General features: G+C 38.1%; 1 protein-coding gene across 1 annotated transcript in view; it reads left to right on the plus strand.

Annotated features, from left to right (window-relative positions):
- Positions 1–21,192, plus strand: part of LOC110445281 (hemicentin-1-like) — a gene marked incomplete at its 5' end in the record, with an annotated part of 47,875 nt that overhangs the window by 24,597 nt on the left and 2,086 nt on the right. The window contains 13 exons of the mRNA XM_021489821.1: positions 944–1,243; positions 1,539–1,838; positions 2,337–2,642; positions 3,140–3,445; positions 6,890–7,189; positions 8,020–8,322; positions 8,712–9,014; positions 9,789–10,085; positions 10,858–11,112; positions 19,530–19,790; positions 20,071–20,199; positions 20,635–20,704; positions 21,067–21,105. Of these exons, the coding sequence (XP_021345496.1) occupies positions 944–1,243; positions 1,539–1,838; positions 2,337–2,642; positions 3,140–3,445; positions 6,890–7,189; positions 8,020–8,322; positions 8,712–9,014; positions 9,789–10,085; positions 10,858–11,112; positions 19,530–19,790; positions 20,071–20,199; positions 20,635–20,704; positions 21,067–21,105 (3,169 nt within the window). The remainder of the gene's footprint in view (positions 1–943; positions 1,244–1,538; positions 1,839–2,336; positions 2,643–3,139; positions 3,446–6,889; positions 7,190–8,019; positions 8,323–8,711; positions 9,015–9,788; positions 10,086–10,857; positions 11,113–19,529; positions 19,791–20,070; positions 20,200–20,634; positions 20,705–21,066; positions 21,106–21,192) is intronic.

Consider the following 21,192-nt stretch of genomic DNA (forward strand, 5'->3'; position numbering starts at 1 on the left):
CTGGGTGTAAGTACAACCAATTACAGTAAGGTCGTCACAGTGACCTTCCCTGGGTGTAAGTACAACCAATTAGAGTAAGGTCGTCACAGTGACCTTCCCTGGGTGTAAGTACAACCAATTATAGTCAGGGAGTCACAGTAACCTTCCCTGGGTGTAAGTACAACCAATTAGAGTAAGGGAGTCACAGTAACCTTACCTGGGTGTAAGTACAACCAATTAGAGTCAGGAAGTCACAGTTACCTTCACTGGGTGTAAGTACAACCAATTACAGTAAGGTCGTCACAGTAACCTTACCCGGGTGTAAGTACAACCACTTAGAGTAAGGTTATCACTGTAACCTTTACTGCATGTGTGTATTATAATTATTTCACTTACAATTGTGTTGACTTAACCAATCGGATCGAGGGTGTCACACACGCCTTCAGATGATGTTACTGATACCTTCAGTAAGAGTGTGACTTGAGCTGTCTATATCCTGTCGACTAGACAGCAGGTGGTCTTAGCTGGCAGGAAGTGCCTGAGAGTTCTGCAATAATGCAGTATCCTTTGACCATTCACTCTCCATCCTTTAACTTTCCTTTACACGATTCGACTATAGAACTGTTAGGCCTACAGTGATATATTTTTTAGCATATAGCCAGTAGGGATGTCGCAAGTGTTCTGATTATAATAACCTTGACCCATATTACGTTAAAGAGGTGAGATATGTTAACAAGTTAAACTCTACAAAACCAAGATAATGTAAAGAGTTTCAATATAGGGTTCGATGGGATGGAAGACTTTCAAGTTTGTTCAAATAAATGACCTTTACCAACTTCCAATGTTACAGGATTAATATCTTAAAGAAAAATGTCAATTTGTTGGAGGCTTTTAATACAAACAGTTGTTGATTTAAAATGAAATCAATGTCTTTTCCTTATTCTATGTTATGTTTTATTTATAGCTCTGCCCGTCGTCAATATACAGCAAGCTACCTACACTGTGAACACTGGCGCCTCAGTTACACTTGTATGTACCGTGACGGCCACTCCACAAGCTACTTCTGTCACCTGGCGCAGAACCATTGGTGGTGTCCCCACTGTAATCGGCATCAATGGTGGGAAGTACAATGGTGGATCCGTCAACACCCCTTCTCTTTTCATTTCTAGTACCAGTAGCAGTGACATCGGCTCCTACACCTGTCAAGCCACCAACGCAGTCGGCACGGGAACCAGCTCCGATACATACCTAGATGTTGTTGGATGTGAGTAACCATTGAAAAACAGAATCGAAAGCGTCCTTTTATTGACAAAAATGTTCTGAAATAAACATGATATTTAATTAATAGAACAAATGCTACAGTAAAACCTAGTTATAACGTGGCGAAAGAAACCTCAATGGTATCGATATATCGAGGTTTTACTGCATTATAATTAGGGACTTTTATTAAACATTTATCGTTGCATGAAAACCAGAAAATACAGATGTCATAAGGTCATTTCTAAGAGTTACATCACAATAAGTACAAAAAAGCTTGATGGTATACATGACATTTTCAGCCCTCCTGGCTGTCCAAGTGGCCCAGTCCTTTTATACGGTACCGAGGGGACAGTCTGTTACCCTGGTGTGCACCGTGTCGGGAACGCCTTCAGCCACCTCCGTTACATGGAGGCGCACTTCAGGCGGTTTTACCAACAATGTTAATATTGACAACAACAAATATCAGGGATCTAGTATCAACAGTCCATCCCTTGTCATCAACAACGCGGACAGTGTCGACACCGGTACATACGTGTGTACAGCCACCAACAGTGTCGGAACAGCCACGAGCTCACAGACAACGCTGTCCGTCACCGGAGGTCAGTATCAAACATCTAGTCACAGAATGTCCGTGTATACAGGTTTGTTGTCATAGAAGGTCAATATATACAGGTTTACTATTACAGGACGTCGGTGAGTACAGGTTTATTGTCACAGTTCAGTTGATACAGCTGTATTTTGACCATAGAAAGGTCATTTTATTATTCATCCTGACTTACTTTTGCCCTACGCCAGTGTTGACTTTTGTCATGATAAAGTTGCCCTCATTACAGAAGGTGTAAAAGACCAAAGTTAGCCTGCACCAAAATCTTCCCAGTGTACACAGTATATACAAATGTCTTAGCTAACACAAGCAAGATTCTACACTGTTCAAAATGATGCTTCTATTGGTGGCTGAACTAAAGAAAAATGAAAACAAAAAGACAATACCAAAACGATGAAAATAAAAACAGTCAATTGTGAACAAATATTTACTTTTGAACTTAAAAAATAATGGGATATGCAACTGAAACATGTGCCTGTATTTTTTTACTCAGAGATCCCGACCGTCACCATTCCTTCCCCATCCTACAGCATTGTGACTGGGTCATCCATCACCATCACCTGTACAGTCACAGCAAATCCTCAGCATACCTCTGTGTCCTGGACTAGGACAGACAACGTCAATAGCAACGCTGTGTCCATCGTCATCGACGGCACCACCTATAGCGGTGGCTCTGTCAACAACCCATCTCTCACCATCAACAGTGCCAGTTCCGCAAACCAGGGTTACTATGTCTGTCGGGCTACTAACAGCATCGGCACCGGAACCAGTGGCCAGTCATACCTCACCGTAACAGGAGGTACGTTAGGACCCCATTGTACCAGGGAGCTTGTAATTGTTAGTCCCCCACCACTGCAAAAACTAGATCACCATAACCTGTGGTTTGACCTTTGACTTTAACCTTGAAAATGTTGTGTCTTGGATATATCTTCTATACTGTTTCACATGGAGTAACCAGATTTGGTATGCATGCATGTCTTGCCTGGCAGAGGACATCAATTATTTTGTGGTGACCTATATACTGAGATAAGTGTATACAGCTCGGTATATAAAGAAAGTATTACCTGTGGGGGTCTATGGATGCCTTGCAATACTAAGCCTTGTTTCATATTCAAATTGAAGCAAAACCTTGACATTTTGCATTTATGCCTCAGTTGATATATAGTTTAACAGATGCAAAATATAAATATTTTCAAATGATATAAATTTGTACTCTGCACAAATGTATATTTGTGCCTTTGAAACCAATAACTGGGAAGTTGTCTCAGTATACCTTACTGGTATTATATTTTACAGCCTTGCCATCTGTGACCATCCCGTCCAATGCTTACTCAGTCATCACTGGGAGCACCATCCAGATTCCCTGTGCTGTAGTGGCCAGTCCTTTTGCCAACACTGTGACCTGGACCAAATCTGCTGGCACTAACTCTGCTATTAGCATAATCAGTATTGACGGCTCAAAGTACCAGGGAGGTGCCCCGAACCTTCCCAGCCTCACTATCACCAACGCCAACACCAACGACCAGGCCTACTACAGATGTTCTGCTGCCAACAGTGTTGGCTCAGCTGAGAGTATTCTCACCTACCTAACTGTCTCCGGAAGTAAGTCACAACTGTATCTACCTTACCTACCTAACTGTCTCCGATAGTAAGTCACAACTGTATCTACATTACCTACCTAACTGTCTCCCGAAGTAAGTCACAACTGTATCTACCTTACCTACCTAACTGTCTCCGGAAGTAAGTTACAACTGTATCTACCTTACCTACCTAACTGTCTCCCGAAGTAAGTCACAACTGTATCTACCTTACCTACCTAACTGTCTCCCGAAGTCACAACTGTATTCTCCTTTCCTGCCTAACTGTTTCCCGAAGTAAGTCACAACTGTATCTACCTTACCTACCTAACTGTCTCCCGAAGTAAGTCACAACTGTATTCTCCTTTCCTACCTAACTGTCTCCCGAAGTAAGTCACAACTGTATCCACCTTACCTACCTAACTGTTTCCCGAAGTAAGTCACAACTGTATCCACCTTACCTTCCTAACTGTCTCCCGAAGTAAGTCACAACTGTATCTACCTTACCTACCTAACTGTCTCCCGAAGTAAGTCACAACTGTATACTCCTTACCTACCTAACCGTTTCCCAAAGTAAGTCACAGCTGTATCCTCCTTACCTACCTAACTATCTCCCAAAGTTGGTATGTTGCACTCTTTGTCATTGCTCTGGCATGTTTGGTATGTTGCACTCTTTGTCATTGCTCTGGCGTGTTTGGTATGTTGGACTCTTTGTCATTACTCTGGCGGGTTTGGTATTTTGCACTCTTTGTCATTACTCTAGCTTGTTTGGTATGTTGCACTCTTTGTCACTGCTCTGGCGTGTTTGGTATGTTGCTCTCTTTGTCATTGCTCTAGCGTGTTTTGTATGTGTACTCTTTGTCATTACTCTGGCGAGTTTGGTCTGTTGCACTCTTTGTCATTGCTCTAGCTTACCTACCTAACCGTTTCCCAAAGTAAGTCACAGCTGTATCCTCCTTACGTACCTAACTATCTCCCAAAGTTGGTATGTTGCTCTCTTTGTCATTGCTCTAGCGTGTTTTGTATGTTGCACTCTTTGTCATTACTCACTATCTCCCAAAGTTGGTATGTTGCTCTCTTTGTCATTGCTCCAGCGTGTTTGGTATGTTGCACTCTTGGTCATTGCTCTAGCGTGTTTGGTATCTTGCACTCTTTGTCATTTCTCTAGCGTGTTTGGTATGTTGCACTCTTCGTTATTGCTCTGGCGTGTTTGGTATGTTGGACTCTTTGTCATTACTCTGGCGGGTTTGGTATTTTGCACTCTTTGTCATTACTCTAGCGTGGTTGGTATGTTGCAGTCTTTGTCATTGCTCTGGCGGGTTTGGTATGTTGCACTCTTTGTCGTTACTCTGGCGTGTTTGGTATGTTGCACCTTTTGTCATTACTCTGGCGTGTTTGGCATGTTGCACTCTTTGTCATTACTCTGGCTTGTTTGGTATGTTGCACTCTTTGTCATTAATCTGGCGTGTTTGGTATGTTGCACTCTTGGTCATTGCTCTAGCGTGTTTGGTATCTTGCACTCTTTGTCATTTCTCTAGCGGGTTTGGTATGTTGCACTCTTTGTCGTTACTCTGGCGTGTTTGGTATGTTGTACTCTTTGTCATTACTCTGGCGAGTTTGGTCTGTTGCACTCTTTGTCATTGCTCTAGTGTGTTTGGTATGTTGCACTCTTTGTCATCCCAAAGTTGGTATGTTGCACTCCTTGTCATTGCTCTGGCGTGTTTGGTATGTTGTACTCTTTGTCATTGCTCTAGCGTGTTTTGTATGCGTACTCTTTGTCATTACTCTGGCGTGTTTTGTATGTTGCACTCTTTGTCATTACTCACTATCTCCCAAAGTTGGTATGTTGCACTCTTTGTCATTGCCCTGGCATGTTTGGTATGTTGCACTCTTTGTCTTTACTCTGTCGTGTTTGGTATGTTGCACGCTTTGTCATTGCTCTAGCGTGTTTGCTATGTTGCACTCTTTGTCATTGCTCCAGCGTGTTTGGTATGTTGCACTCTTGGTCATTGCTCTAGCGTGTTTGGTATCTTGCACTCTTTGTCATTACTCTAGCGTGGTTGGTATGTTGCAGTCTTTGTCATTGCTCTGGCGGGTTTGGTATGTTGCACTCTTTGTCGTTACTCTGGCGTGTTTGGTATGTTGCCCTCTTTCTTATTGCTCTGGCGTGTTTGGTATGTTGCCCTCTTTCTTATTGCTCTGGCGTGTTTGGTATGTTGGACTCTTTGTCATTACTCTGGCGGGTTTGGTATTTTGCACTCTTTGTCATTACTCTAGCTTGTTTGGTATGTTGCACTCTTTGTCTTTACTCTGTCGTGTTTGGTATGTTGCACTCTTTGTCAATGCTCTGGCGTGTTTTGTATGTTGCACTCTTTGTCATTGCTCCAGCGTGTTTGGTATGTTGCACTCTTCGTTATTGCTCTGGCGTGTTTGGTATGTTGCTCTCTTTGTCATTGCTCCAGCGTGTTTGGTATGTTGCACTCTTTGCCATTACTCTGGCCTGTTTGGTATGTTGCACTCTTTGTCTTTACTCTGTCGTGTTTGGTATGTTGCACGCTTTGTCATTGCTCTAGCGTGTTTGCTATGTTGCACTCTTTGTCATTGCTCCAGCGTGTTTGGTATGTTGCACTCTTTGCCATTACTCTGGCCTGTTTGGTATGTTGCACTCTTTGTCAATGCTCTGGCGTGTTTTGTATGTTGCACTCTTTGTCATTACTCACTATCTCCCAAAGTTGGTATGTTGCTCTCTTTGTCATTGCTCTGTCGTGTTTGGTATGTTTCACTCTGTGTCATTGCTCTAGCGTGTTTGGTATGCCGGACTCTTTGTCATTACTCTGGCGTGTTTGGCATGTTGCACTCTTTGTCATTACTCTAGCTTGTTTGGTATGTTGCACTCTTTGTCTTTACTCTGTCGTGTTTGGTATGTTGCACGCTTTGTCATTGCTCTAGCGTGTTTGATATGTTGCCCTCTTTGTCATTGCTCTGGCGTGTTTGGTATGTTGCTCTCTTTGTCATTGCTCCAGCGTGTTTGGTATGTTGCACTCTTGGTCATTGCTCTAGCGTGTTTGGTATCTTGCACTCTTTGTCATTTCTCTAGCGGGTTTGGTATGTTGCACTCTTTGTCATTACTCTGGCGTGTTTGGTATGGCAATGCCTTGAACAAATATTTGATTCTGGTTTCCATGTTGAAGGTCAAGGTCACTGTTACTATTTTTAGAAAATAACTTTGTCATCACTCTAGCAACCTCATTTCCTCATACATATGTCACACAATGTGTGAATGCGAGGGGATTTGTATGACTTTTGATGCCTTGTTTCTACATATTGTCCTAAGCTAGCTCACTGTGATCATCATATGGAAATGGCATATATCTATTGCACTGTCTTGGAAAGTATAATCTTGTTTCAGCATCCTTTAATCTTAAATTGCCATGTCAAATGCTAAATACTAATACTATTCTTTTCCTAGATGTGCCAGCTGTTACGATTTCACAACCTCAATACAGTACCGTTCTGGGCACCTCGGTGACCATTGACTGTACCGTGACCTCTACACCGCAAGCCAACACCGTCGCCTGGGAACGTGTCATCGGTGGACAGACAACCACCCTTACCATCGACGGCACAAAATTTGTTGGTTCTTCTGTCAACAACCCATCTCTCACTATCACTGATGCCTCGACTAACGACATGGGTTACTACGTGTGTACGGCCATCAACAATGTCGGTGTTGGTCGTAGTGCACAGGCTTACCTAACTGTGGATGGCTGTAAGTTGATATATATAGATATGTATGGTCTTATATTTGGCCACTCTGAAAATGATCATGACCTTTTCTCCGACCACGATGTAAATTATTCTTAAGTACCTCTTCTCAAGCCGTAATGTCCTGAGGCCGCTTGTATAAAACATCTCAAAGTTGAGGAAAATATCAAGCAATGTATTGTCTATGGGAAATCCTGGACTTGAGAAAATCTCAAAGAGTTGAGATTTTGTATACAAGTGGGGCCTGCCACATCAGTGGAGGGGACGTTTAGTTTAAGCCTTTTCCATTAGTCCGTACATCTAGATAGCTCCATTTCGATGACTTTGGCTAGACTTTCAATTTAATCAGCTCCATTCCTGTCAAAGCAGAAGCAGGGGCATATGTATATTTTACAAATATCTGATATCTGATATGTTTTATTTACTACCTAATATCAAGCCATACAGAAAAAGATTGTAACGACTTTGTGTTGGGAAACACTGAGAACTTATTTGTTACCATGCACCTTGTCATCATATGTCAAAATAAGAAGGTTGTGTAACTGCACGTAATTATCATATAACATCCCAGAATATATGATACGATAGCAAACAGGGTCCTCTATGGGATCTTAACAATATGATAAAATTAATAGTTTAAGTCATTAAAGGAGTATTTTCCCCCTTTATTTGAAACATTTATTATTAAAACACACTTTCAAAAATATTGTAGTTTATTGAAAGAAAATGCAAAAAATAGATGGAAATTAGTGTTCAAAGCACTGAGATTACCCCTACAATAGGTAATTTGACGTGCATGGTTGTACTGAAATACTGGATTGTTTCCTTTGGCAGTGGTAGCCGCGGTTGTGATCAGCCGGCCGTCCTACTCCTTTGTCCTGGGCGAGACTGCCGTTATTGACTGCGACTACAGCTCCTCACCCGACGCGACATCTGTCTACTGGCAGAAGATCGTGGACACACAGACAACCCGCATCAACACCTTTAACACCAACAAATACAGCGGTTCTACCTTGTCCAACCCTTCACTGACCATCACTAATACAGACAGTAGTGACCAGGCCTTCTATCGCTGTGTAGTGGTCAACAGTGTCGGGGAGGGCCGGAGCAACCAAGCCTACCTCTATATCACAGGAAGTAAGTCTCACAAATCTCAGGAGAAATTAAATGATCTTTATCACAGGAAGTAAGTCTCACAAATCTCAGGAGAAATTAAATGATCTTTATCACAGGAAGTAAGTCTCGCAAATCTCAGGAGAAATTGAGTAAATTTTATCTGAATTCTTATCCAGAGGTATTAATTTAAAGCTAACTATAACTTACATCAGTATTCCTGAACTGTAATTGTTTGAAGCACACATTTTATATGGCTAACTAGTTAAAAGATACAAGGATCATCTTAACAAATATTTAAAATATTAAAACGGAAATAAAATTTACTAACAGAAAAACAACTGAAACTTTTCACTTTTTGTGTCATCAAAAGAGTTATTGAAGCATCACACAAAGATCTGTGTTTTTTTCAGACATTCCTTCAGTCACTGTACCTCAGAGTTCATACAGTGTTTCCCTTGATGATACCGTCACCATCACCTGTACTGTATCGGCTGTCCCGTCAGCAACCACGGTTACCTGGGAGTACATCGATTCTAACGGTGTTAACAGCAATGTGAATGTGGGTAACTCCAGGTACAGCGGTGGTACCCTAGCCAACCCTTCCCTGGTCATCTCGACCGCCAGACTTAGTGACCAAGGCACTTACAGGTGTAAGGCTAGCAACAGTGTTGGTACAGGAGAGAGTCAACAGGTGTACCTTTACGTCACCGGCAGTAAGTATTAGTAGTGAAGTTTTATTGTTTGACAAACATCAGGATTAAACCCACTTGAGATAGAATGAGGGAAATTAGAAACCCCCAAAAATGGCATAATTGCATAATTGCTGTTATGAAAATAGTGATTGACATTTTTTTCGTTTTTCAACATGTGATAATTAAAACTTAAACGTTGAACACTTAAATATTTTGAGTGATACTTAGAAAATACCAATCACTGTGTATTTACTGTGTTTTTAAAGCAGATTATATTGTATCCTACATATGTACACTATTTTGTTTGTTACAGCCCTGACGTCCGTGCAGGTGACCGTGTCCGCCTACACGGTAGATGTGGACACACCACTGCCACACTTGCCTATATGTACACCATTTTTTTTCTTACAGCCCTGCCGTCCGTGAGAGTGACCGTGTCCGCCTACACGGTAGATGTGGACACCACTGCCACACTTGCCTATATGTACACCATTTTGTTTTTTACAGCCCTGCCGTCCGTGAGAGTGACCGTGTCTGCCTACACGGTAGATGTGGACACCACTGCCACACTTGCCTATATGTACACCATTTTTTTTATTACAGCCCTGCCGTCCGTGAGAGTGACCGTCTCCGCCTACACGGTAGATGTGGACACCACTGCCACACTTGCCTATATGTACACCATTTTGTTTTTTACAGCCCTGCCGTCCGTGAGAGTGACCGTCTCCGCCTACACGGTAGATGTGGACACCACTGCCACACTTGTCTATATGTACACCATTTTGTTTATTACAGCCCTGCCGTCTGTGCGAGTGACCGTGTCCGCCTACACGGTAGATGTGGACACCACTGCCACACTTGCCTGTATTGTGGATGCCTCCCCAGCAGCCACCTCTGTATACTGGACCAAAATTGTGGATGGCGTGTCGTCCACCATCAGTACAACCACCAACAAGTACAGTGGCTCGACTGTCGGCTCCCCGTCACTCATTGTCTACAGCCTTGTTCTGGGTGACGAGGGTAGCTACAGATGTAACGCTATCAACACTGTCGGCACTGGGCAGAGCGGTCTCACCTCCCTTATAGTGGCCTGTAAGTCACATGCTCATACCCACAATGCAAAACAGTAAAATTTAGAAAAGTAGATTATGGCAAAGTTAATACAAATATGTGATATCAAAGTTTTACTTTCTACACAATTAATGTATGTATTAAACGTGTCGCAACGTTTCAAGACCGACTGGTCCCTTTGTCAAGCTATGACTGAGTGAGCGATTTGTATTTTTTACCTGTACAACGATGTGACGAAATTGCATATTGTTCATGTCACTCGACCCGAAAAGTTATGTTTCGATAGGGAGCGTATACACACTGCATCAGATATACAAATATGGCTTTTCCTCCATCACTGTGGCCTCTAAGTCACATTTGGTATAAAATGCAAAGCAAGTAACCAAGGTTAATGGATCATCAGTTTACAAATCTGTGCATAAAATCTTGTTTAGTTCGTGGAAGGTGTGACTTATCCACACAAAAATCAGTAAAGCTTACTAGAAACATTTATACAAATAGTGATCTCGCTTCCCTAATCATGACATTTGGATTATGTGATCATACCCACAATACAAAGCAGTAGAAGTTTGATGTATATAATGTATCAGAATGCTAATGTCTATGGTGTCAGAGTAATTGTTTAACATTAACATTACGTAACCTAATACCACATATTTGTCTAATGTAAGGGATGGCACCCTATTTTGGTGATTTTCCAGCACATATCTTTTTAATCTGAATGACTTATGTTACATGGATAAATGGGTTTATTTTTTGCAAGATATAACTTTATAATGTTTTGTGTCACTAGATGCTCCCAGGAACACAGTTGTGAACCCCACATCTGTGACGACCCGAGAAGGCCAATCTGCAACCTCGGAGTGTATCACAGATGCTAATCCTGCTGCCACCTTCCAGTGGGTCAAGGACAACACCAACCAGGTCGTGGGTGTCGGTAAAATCCTTCTCATCACCAACGTAGACCGTGGCCATGACAGCAGCTATTCCTGTATCGCCACCAACAGCCAGGGCTCTCAGACCGCCAAGTTTGAGCTGGATGTTCAGTGTAAGTGTAACGTGATGAAATCGCGGATCGACTCGAACTGTCTACATCAAACCAATAACAAGGACCTCAGATATAATGTGTCCTGCAAATACGGAGAGAAAATATCACAATGTGCTTGTCTATAAAACTACTCCAGATCTAGAACAACCAAGAGATTAGACTTAATTTGGTATGAAATATCTCTGTACAAAAGGAATTCAATTTTCTATAAATGAGGATTGAAGCCAGTTTAAGGCCAGAGGGAATCGGCCAAATAAGAGTACTTTCTTCAAAAGACCACTTCTTTTGTACAGGGGATTACAATATTACCTGATTTGGTATTAAAAATCCCTTTGATCTGGGAATTCAGTGTTTTATAAATATGGAACTTGGCTAACACTGAGAAAAATGGGTTGTTCCCAATAGGGAAAATGGTGACTGTTCCTCTTGTAACCCTGACTGAATGTTGAATGTAACTGGCTCAGTAAACAGTACAAGATGGCCAGCATGGGTTATGATACAGGCCCCAGGGGCATATAAGTGTTGATTTTCAGAATGACTCCCTGTACTGTTAGGTACGTTCCTACTCCTATAGTTGGAGAACCAGTATTCAAAATACTGTATAGTATGTTAAATCCTAATGGAACTTATGTTTGTGTGTTTTACAGTCAATGGTTCTGTATGTTTGAATGTTGTGTTTTACAGTCAATGGTTCTGTATGTTTGTGTGTTTTACAGTCAATGGTTCTGTATGTTTGTGTGTTTTACAGTCAATGGTTCTGTATGTTTGAATGTTGTGTTTTACAGTCAATGGTTCTGTATGTTTGAATGTTGTGTTTTACAGTCAATGGTTCTGTATGTTTGAATGTTGTGTTTTACAGTCAATGGTTCTGTATGTTTGAATGTTGTGTTTTACAGTCAATGGTTCTGTATGTTTGAATGTTGTGTTTTACAGTCAATGGTTCTGTATGTTTGAATGTTGTGTTTTACAGTCAATGGTTCTGTATGTTTGAATGTTGTGTTTTACAGTCAATGGTTCTGTATGTTTGAATGTTGTGTTTTACAGTCAATGGTTCTGTATGTTTGAATGTTGTGTTTTACAGTCAATGGTTCTGTATGTTTGAATGTTGTGTTTTACAGTCAATGGTTCTGTATGTTTGAATGTTGTGTTTTACAGTCAATGGTTCTGTATGTTTGAATGTTGTGTTTTACAGTCAATGGTTCTGTATGTTTGAATGTTGTGTTTTACAGTCAATGGTTCTGTATGTTTGAATGTTGTGTTTTACAGTCAATGGTTCTGTATGTTTGAATGTTGTGTTTTACAGTCAATGGTTCTGTATGTTTGAATGTTGTGTTTTACAGTCAATGGTTCTGTATGTTTGAATGTTGTGTTTTACAGTCAATGGTTCTGTATGTTTGAATGTTGTGTTTTACAGTCAATGGTTCTGTATGTTTGAATGTTGTGTTTTACAGTCAATGGTTCTGTATGTTTGAATGTTGTGTTTTACAGTCAATGGTTCTGTATGTTTGAATGTTGTGTTTTACAGTCAATGGTTCTGTATGTTTGAATGTTGTGTTTTACAGTCAATGGTTCTGTATGTTTGAATGTTGTGTTTTACAGTCAATGGTTCTGTATGTTTGAATGTTGTGTTTTACAGTCAATGGTTCTGTATGTTTGAATGTTGTGTTTTACAGTCAATGGTTCTGTATGTTTGAATGTTGTGTTTTACAGTCAATGGTTCTGTATGTTTGAATGTTGTGTTTTACAGTCAATGGTTCTGTATGTTTGAATGTTGTGTTTTACAGTCAATGGTTCTGTATGTTTGAATGTTGTGTTTTACAGTCAATGGTTCTGTATGTTTGAATGTTGTGTTTTACAGTCAATGGTTCTGTATGTTTGAATGTTGTGTTTTACAGTCAATGGTTCTGTATGTTTGAATGTTGTGTTTTACAGTCAATGGTTCTGTATGTTTGAATGTTGTGTTTTACAGTCAATGGTTCTGTATGTTTGAATGTTGTGTTTTACAGTCAATGGTTCTGTATGTTTGAATGTTGTGTTTTACAGTCAATGGTTCTGTATGTTTGAATGTTGTGTTTTACAGTCAATGGTTCTGTATGTTTGAATGTTGTGTTTTACAGTCAATGGTTCTGTATGTTTGAATGTTGTGTTTTACAGTCAATGGTTCTGTATGTTTGAATGTTGTGTTTTACAGTCAATGGTTCTGTATGTTTGAATGTTGTGTTTTACAGTCAATGGTTCTGTATGTTTGAATGTTGTGTTTTACAGTCAATGGTTCTGTATGTTTGAATGTTGTGTTTTACAGTCAATGGTTCTGTATGTTTGAATGTTGTGTTTTACAGTCAATGGTTCTGTATGTTTGAATGTTGTGTTTTACAGTCAATGGTTCTGTATGTTTGAATGTTGTGTTTTACAGTCAATGGTTCTGTATGTTTGAATGTTGTGTTTTACAGTCAATGGTTCTGTATGTTTGAATGTTGTGTTTTACAGTCAATGGTTCTGTATGTTTGAATGTTGTGTTTTACAGTCAATGGTTCTGTATGTTTGAATGTTGTGTTTTACAGTCAATGGTTCTGTATGTTTGAATGTTGTGTTTTACAGTCAATGGTTCTGTATGTTTGAATGTTGTGTTTTACAGTCAATGGTTCTGTATGTTTGAATGTTGTGTTTTACAGTCAATGGTTCTGTATGTTTGAATGTTGTGTTTTACAGTCAATGGTTCTGTATGTTTGAATGTTGTGTTTTACAGTCAATGGTTCTGTATGTTTGAATGTTGTGTTTTACAGTCAATGGTTCTGTATGTTTGAATGTTGTGTTTTACAGTCAATGGTTCTGTATGTTTGAATGTTGTGTTTTACAGTCAATGGTTCTGTATGTTTGAATGTTGTGTTTTACAGTCAATGGTTCTGTATGTTTGAATGTTGTGTTTTACAGTCAATGGTTCTGTATGTTTGAATGTTGTGTTTTACAGTCAATGGTTCTGTATGTTTGAATGTTGTGTTTTACAGTCAATGGTTCTGTATGTTTGAATGTTGTGTTTTACAGTCAATGGTTCTGTATGTTTGAATGTTGTGTTTTACAGTCAATGGTTCTGTATGTTTGAATGTTGTGTTTTACAGTCAATGGTTCTGTATGTTTGAATGTTGTGTTTTACAGTCAATGGTTCTGTATGTTTGAATGTTGTGTTTTACAGTCAATGGTTCTGTATGTTTGAATGTTGTGTTTTACAGTCAATGGTTCTGTATGTTTGAATGTTGTGTTTTACAGTCAATGGTTCTGTATGTTTGAATGTTGTGTTTTACAGTCAATGGTTCTGTATGTTTGAATGTTGTGTTTTACAGTCAATGGTTCTGTATGTTTGAATGTTGTGTTTTACAGTCAATGGTTCTGTATGTTTGAATGTTGTGTTTTACAGTCAATGGTTCTGTATGTTTGAATGTTGTGTTTTACAGTCAATGGTTCTGTATGTTTGAATGTTGTGTTTTACAGTCAATGGTTCTGTATGTTTGAATGTTGTGTTTTACAGTCAATGGTTCTGTATGTTTGAATGTTGTGTTTTACAGTCAATGGTTCTGTATGTTTGAATGTTGTGTTTTACAGTCAATGGTTCTGTATGTTTGAATGTTGTGTTTTACAGTCAATGGTTCTGTATGTTTGAATGTTGTGTTTTACAGTCAATGGTTCTGTATGTTTGAATGTTGTGTTTTACAGTCAATGGTTCTGTATGTTTGAATGTTGTGTTTTACAGTCAATGGTTCTGTATGTTTGAATGTTGTGTTTTACAGTCAATGGTTCTGTATGTTTGAATGTTGTGTTTTACAGTCAATGGTTCTGTATGTTTGAATGTTGTGTTTTACAGTCAATGGTTCTGTATGTTTGAATGTTGTGTTTTACAGTCAATGGTTCTGTATGTTTGAATGTTGTGTTTTACAGTCAATGGTTCTGTATGTTTGAATGTTGTGTTTTACAGTCAATGGTTCTGTATGTTTGAATGTTGTGTTTTACAGTCAATGGTTCTGTATGTTTGAATGTTGTGTTTTACAGTCAATGGTTCTGTATGTTTGAATGTTGTGTTTTACAGTCAATGGTTCTGTATGTTTGAATGTTGTGTTTTACAGTCAATGGTTCTGTATGTTTGAATGTTGTGTTTTACAGTCAATGGTTCTGTATGTTTGAATGTTGTGTTTTACAGTCAATGGTTCTGTATGTTTGAATGTTGTGTTTTACAGTCAATGGTTCTGTATGTTTGAATGTTGTGTTTTACAGTCAATGGTTCTGTATGTTTGAATGTTGTGTTTTACAGTCAATGGTTCTGTATGTTTGAATGTTGTGTTTTACAGTCAATGGTTCTGTATGTTTGAATGTTGTGTTTTACAGTCAATGGTTCTGTATGTTTGAATGTTGTGTTTTACAGTCAATGGTTCTGTATGTTTGAATGTTGTGTTTTACAGTCAATGGTTCTGTATGTTTGAATGTTGTGTTTTACAGTCAATGGTTCTGTATGTTTGAATGTTGTGTTTTACAGTCAATGGTTCTGTATGTTTGAATGTTGTGTTTTACAGTCAATGGTTCTGTATGTTTGAATGTTGTGTTTTACAGTCAATGGTTCTGTATGTTTGAATGTTGTGTTTTACAGTCAATGGTTCTGTATGTTTGAATGTTGTGTTTTACAGTCAATGGTTCTGTATGTTTGAATGTTGTGTTTTACAGTCAATGGTTCTGTATGTTTGAATGTTGTGTTTTACAGTCAATGGTTCTGTATGTTTGAATGTTGTGTTTTACAGTCAATGGTTCTGTATGTTTGAATGTTGTGTTTTACAGTCAATGGTTCTGTATGTTTGAATGTTGTGTTTTACAGTCAATGGTTCTGTATGTTTGAATGTTGTGTTTTACAGTCAATGGTTCTGTATGTTTGAATGTTGTGTTTTACAGTCAATGGTTCTGTATGTTTGAATGTTGTGTTTTACAGTCAATGGTTCTGTATGTTTGAATGTTGTGTTTTACAGTCAATGGTTCTGTATGTTTGAATGTTGTGTTTTACAGTCAATGGTTCTGTATGTTTGAATGTTGTGTTTTACAGTCAATGGTTCTGTATGTTTGAATGTTGTGTTTTACAGTCAATGGTTCTGTATGTTTGAATGTTGTGTTTTACAGTCAATGGTTCTGTATGTTTGAATGTTGTGTTTTACAGTCAATGGTTCTGTATGTTTGAATGTTGTGTTTTACAGTCAATGGTTCTGTATGTTTGAATGTTGTGTTTTACAGTCAATGGTTCTGTATGTTTGAATGTTGTGTTTTACAGTCAATGGTTCTGTATGTTTGAATGTTGTGTTTTACAGTCAATGGTTCTGTATGTTTGAATGTTGTGTTTTACAGTCAATGGTTCTGTATGTTTGAATGTTGTGTTTTACAGTCAATGGTTCTGTATGTTTGAATGTTGTGTTTTACAGTCAATGGTTCTGTATGTTTGAATGTTGTGTTTTACAGTCAATGGTTCTGTATGTTTGAATGTTGTGTTTTACAGTCAATGGTTCTGTATGTTTGAATGTTGTGTTTTACAGTCAATGGTTCTGTATGTTTGAATGTTGTGTTTTACAGTCAATGGTTCTGTATGTTTGAATGTTGTGTTTTACAGTCAATGGTTCTGTATGTTTGAATGTTGTGTTTTACAGTCAATGGTTCTGTATGTTTGAATGTTGTGTTTTACAGTCAATGGTTCTGTATGTTTGAATGTTGTGTTTTACAGTCAATGGTTCTGTATGTTTGAATGTTGTGTTTTACAGTCAATGGTTCTGTATGTTTGAATGTTGTGTTTTACAGTCAATGGTTCTGTATGTTTGAATGTTGTGTTTTACAGTCAATGGTTCTGTATGTTTGAATGTTGTGTTTTACAGTCAATGGTTCTGTATGTTTGAATGTTGTGTTTTACAGTCAATGGTTCTGTATGTTTGAATGTTGTGTTTTACAGTCAATGGTTCTGTATGTTTGAATGTTGTGTTTTACAGTCAATGGTTCTGTATGTTTGAATGTTGTGTTTTACAGTCAATGGTTCTGTATGTTTGAATGTTGTGTTTTACAGTCAATGGTTCTGTATGTTTGAATGTTGTGTTTTACAGTCAATGGTTCTGTATGTTTGAATGTTGTGTTTTACAGTCAATGGTTCTGTATGTTTGAATGTTGTGTTTTACAGTCAATGGTTCTGTATGTTTGAATGTTGTGTTTTACAGTCAATGGTTCTGTATGTTTGAATGTTGTGTTTTACAGTCAATGGTTCTGTATGTTTGAATGTTGTGTTTTACAGTCAATGGTTCTGTATGTTTGAATGTTGTGTTTTACAGTCAATGGTTCTGTATGTTTGAATGTTGTGTTTTACAGTCAATGGTTCTGTATGTTTGAATGTTGTGTTTTACAGTCAATGGTTCTGTATGTTTGAATGTTGTGTTTTACAGTCAATGGTTCTGTATGTTTGAATGTTGTGTTTTACAGTCAATGGTTCTGTATGTTTGAATGTTGTGTTTTACAGTCAATGGTTCTGTATGTTTGAATGTTGTGTTTTACAGTCAATGGTTCTGTATGTTTGAATGTTGTGTTTTACAGTCAATGGTTCTGTATGTTTGAATGTTGTGTTTTACAGTCAATGGTTCTGTATGTTTGAATGTTGTGTTTTACAGTCAATGGTTCTGTATGTTTGAATGTTGTGTTTTACAGTCAATGGTTCTGTATGTTTGAATGTTGTGTTTTACAGTCAATGGTTCTGTATGTTTGAATGTTGTGTTTTACAGTCAATGGTTCTGTATGTTTGAATGTTGTGTTTTACAGTCAATGGTTCTGTATGTTTGAATGTTGTGTTTTACAGTCAATGGTTCTGTATGTTTGAATGTTGTGTTTTACAGTCAATGGTTCTGTATGTTTGAATGTTGTGTTTTACAGTCAATGGTTCTGTATGTTTGAATGTTGTGTTTTACAGTCAATGGTTCTGTATGTTTGAATGTTGTGTTTTACAGTCAATGGTTCTGTATGTTTGAATGTTGTGTTTTACAGTCAATGGTTCTGTATGTTTGAATGTTGTGTTTTACAGTCAATGGTTCTGTATGTTTGAATGTTGTGTTTTACAGTCAATGGTTCTGTATGTTTGAATGTTGTGTTTTACAGTCAATGGTTCTGTATGTTTGAATGTTGTGTTTTACAGTCAATGGTTCTGTATGTTTGAATGTTGTGTTTTACAGTCAATGGTTCTGTATGTTTGAATGTTGTGTTTTACAGTCAATGGTTCTGTATGTTTGAATGTTGTGTTTTACAGTCAATGGTTCTGTATGTTTGAATGTTGTGTTTTACAGTCAATGGTTCTGTATGTTTGAATGTTGTGTTTTACAGTCAATGGTTCTGTATGTTTGAATGTTGTGTTTTACAGTCAATGGTTCTGTATGTTTGAATGTTGTGTTTTACAGTCAATGGTTCTGTATGTTTGAATGTTGTGTTTTACAGTCAATGGTTCTGTATGTTTGAATGTTGTGTTTTACAGTCAATGGTTCTGTATGTTTGAATGTTGTGTTTTACAGTCAATGGTTCTGTATGTTTGAATGTTGTGTTTTACAGTCAATGGTTCTGTATGTTTGAATGTTGTGTTTTACAGTCAATGGTTCTGTATGTTTGAATGTTGTGTTTTACAGTCAATGGTTCTGTATGTTTGAATGTTGTGTTTTACAGTCAATGGTTCTGTATGTTTGAATGTTGTGTTTTACAGTCAATGGTTCTGTATGTTTGAATGTTGTGTTTTACAGTCAATGGTTCTGTATGTTTGAATGTTGTGTTTTACAGTCAATGGTTCTGTATGTTTGAATGTTGTGTTTTACAGTCAATGGTTCTGTATGTTTGAATGTTGTGTTTTACAGTCAATGGTTCTGTATGTTTGAATGTTGTGTTTTACAGTCAATGGTTCTGTATGTTTGAATGTTGTGTTTTACAGTCAATGGTTCTGTATGTTTGAATGTTGTGTTTTACAGTCAATGGTTCTGTATGTTTGAATGTTGTGTTTTACAGTCAATGGTTCTGTATGTTTGAATGTTGTGTTTTACAGTCAATGGTTCTGTATGTTTGAATGTTGTGTTTTACAGTCAATGGTTCTGTATGTTTGAATGTTGTGTGTTTTACAGTCAATGGTTCTGTTTGTTTGAATGTTGTGTGATTTACAGAAAATGGTTCATCCTAATCAGCTGTATGTTTGTTCATCCTAATCAGCTGTATGTTTGTTCATCCTAATCAGCTGTATGTTTGTTCATCCTAATCAGCTGTATGTTTGAATGTCATGTTTTTTACAGTCAGTGGTTCATCCTAATCAGCTGTATGTTTGAATGTCATGTTTTTCACATTCAGTGGTTCATCCTAATCAGCTGTATGTTTGAATGTTATGTGTTTTATAGACAAACCTATCAGCACTGTCACCGTTGCCCAAGCAGCTGTCCTGTTGAGTCTGAACGCACAGAGAGACATCGAGTGTAACACTGTGGCCAATCCTGCTGTACAGACCTACAGATGGCAAAAAGATGGAAACAGCATTGCAAATGCGAACAGTCTCATCTACCGAGTCGTTGCCACCGATTCCAATAGCTATGGCGTGTATACTTGCTATGCCACCAACACTATTGGCGAGTCGTCAGCCATCGCCTACACTGTGTCCTCAGGTACATGTTCTTGTTGAGCCTTTCATGTAATATTCATGGTTAACTTATATTACAATTTATAATTGAAACTTCAAATACGAAAAACTTATCATAGGAAATTTTATGTCATGTTAGATGCCTTTTCCTTTTATTTATTTATGCCATCTTAACATCTTCTGTATGATTGAAAATTGTCTTTTGAACGGAGAAGGGTTACTTACAACTCTATTGATCTATAATTATGAAAACTGTTTATTTTTTTCTATATCGTATTTGATATTTACGGTATGTTAAACTTTAGGTGAAGTGTCCCCGACTGTTACACCAACAGTAGATGGTATCAGTGCTGGCCTTGTCGTCGCAATCGTCATCTCAGCTCTCGTCCTGATTCTCATCATTATCATCATCGTCTGCTGCTGCGTGTCAAGAGGTAGGCAACCTGTCAATCTTCCCTTAGTAATAGATAGTTAAACAAAATAACAATTGCACAAATAGCCAAAGTATTTCGAAATTCCTTTTGCACTTAAGGATCTCTGTACCACTGCCAAAAACTGAAACTTAGCATGAAAGTTTTTTTCCTTTTCCGCCTGGCATTAATTTAGCTCGTCTGAGTTTTCATACACTTCCAGCAAAAAAACTAAATTAAGGGGAGGTTACTGTTCGTAAACCTAAAGTGGAATTCTCTAACGTTTTGCCTGCAGTGGGACAGGAATCCTTAATAATTTCTGTACACAACCGTTAATTATTTTCGAAAAACCTGCATGAAAAACACAATGTTTTATTGACAGTTTTCTGTCGGTTGTGGATCTTTAGAAATAATTTGTTGGTTCACATGAAAATACATGCTTGAATTGTATTTTTACAGGTGTGTGTAGAGAGGAAGCTGTAGAGAGACAGAGAGTGATTGTTGAGAAACCTAGACCAATGCAGTACATGTAAGTATTCCTCCACACTTTTCCTGAAATTGTTTTGATTCATAAGGCCAGTTCCAGTTCTTCTTGTTTTTCACTCATTTTTATCCAAATTGACCTCATTTCACAAAATTGTTCAGGCTAATGCTAACAAGTAAGAGTGAAGTATTTTAATATGCAATGTAAGTTTTATGAACTTATGATTTTTCACAATTTCTTTCTCTCACAAATATAGCAAATTGAGTTAGATGACTCATGAAAAACGCCCTGTTAAACAGTTATCTAATCTGAGAGGTTGTACAATATTTGCTGTGTCTTTGGTCCTATCAGCAGATAAACCTGGTCACATCTGTTTATTTCATTCTTTATGCTTCACTTTTTTTCAGAAATCCTGCACCAATGATTCTCCCCAGACAGGAGATGATGTAAGTCATTCTTGAGCTTTTACACAAAGAAATATAAAAAATAGAACAATTAACCACAAAATGTGAGGTATATAGAAAAATACTGCA

This window comes from Mizuhopecten yessoensis, unplaced genomic scaffold (genome assembly GCF_002113885.1).
Source record: "Mizuhopecten yessoensis strain PY_sf001 unplaced genomic scaffold, ASM211388v2 scaffold2173, whole genome shotgun sequence".
Lineage (NCBI taxonomy): Eukaryota > Metazoa > Mollusca > Bivalvia > Pectinida > Pectinidae > Mizuhopecten > Mizuhopecten yessoensis.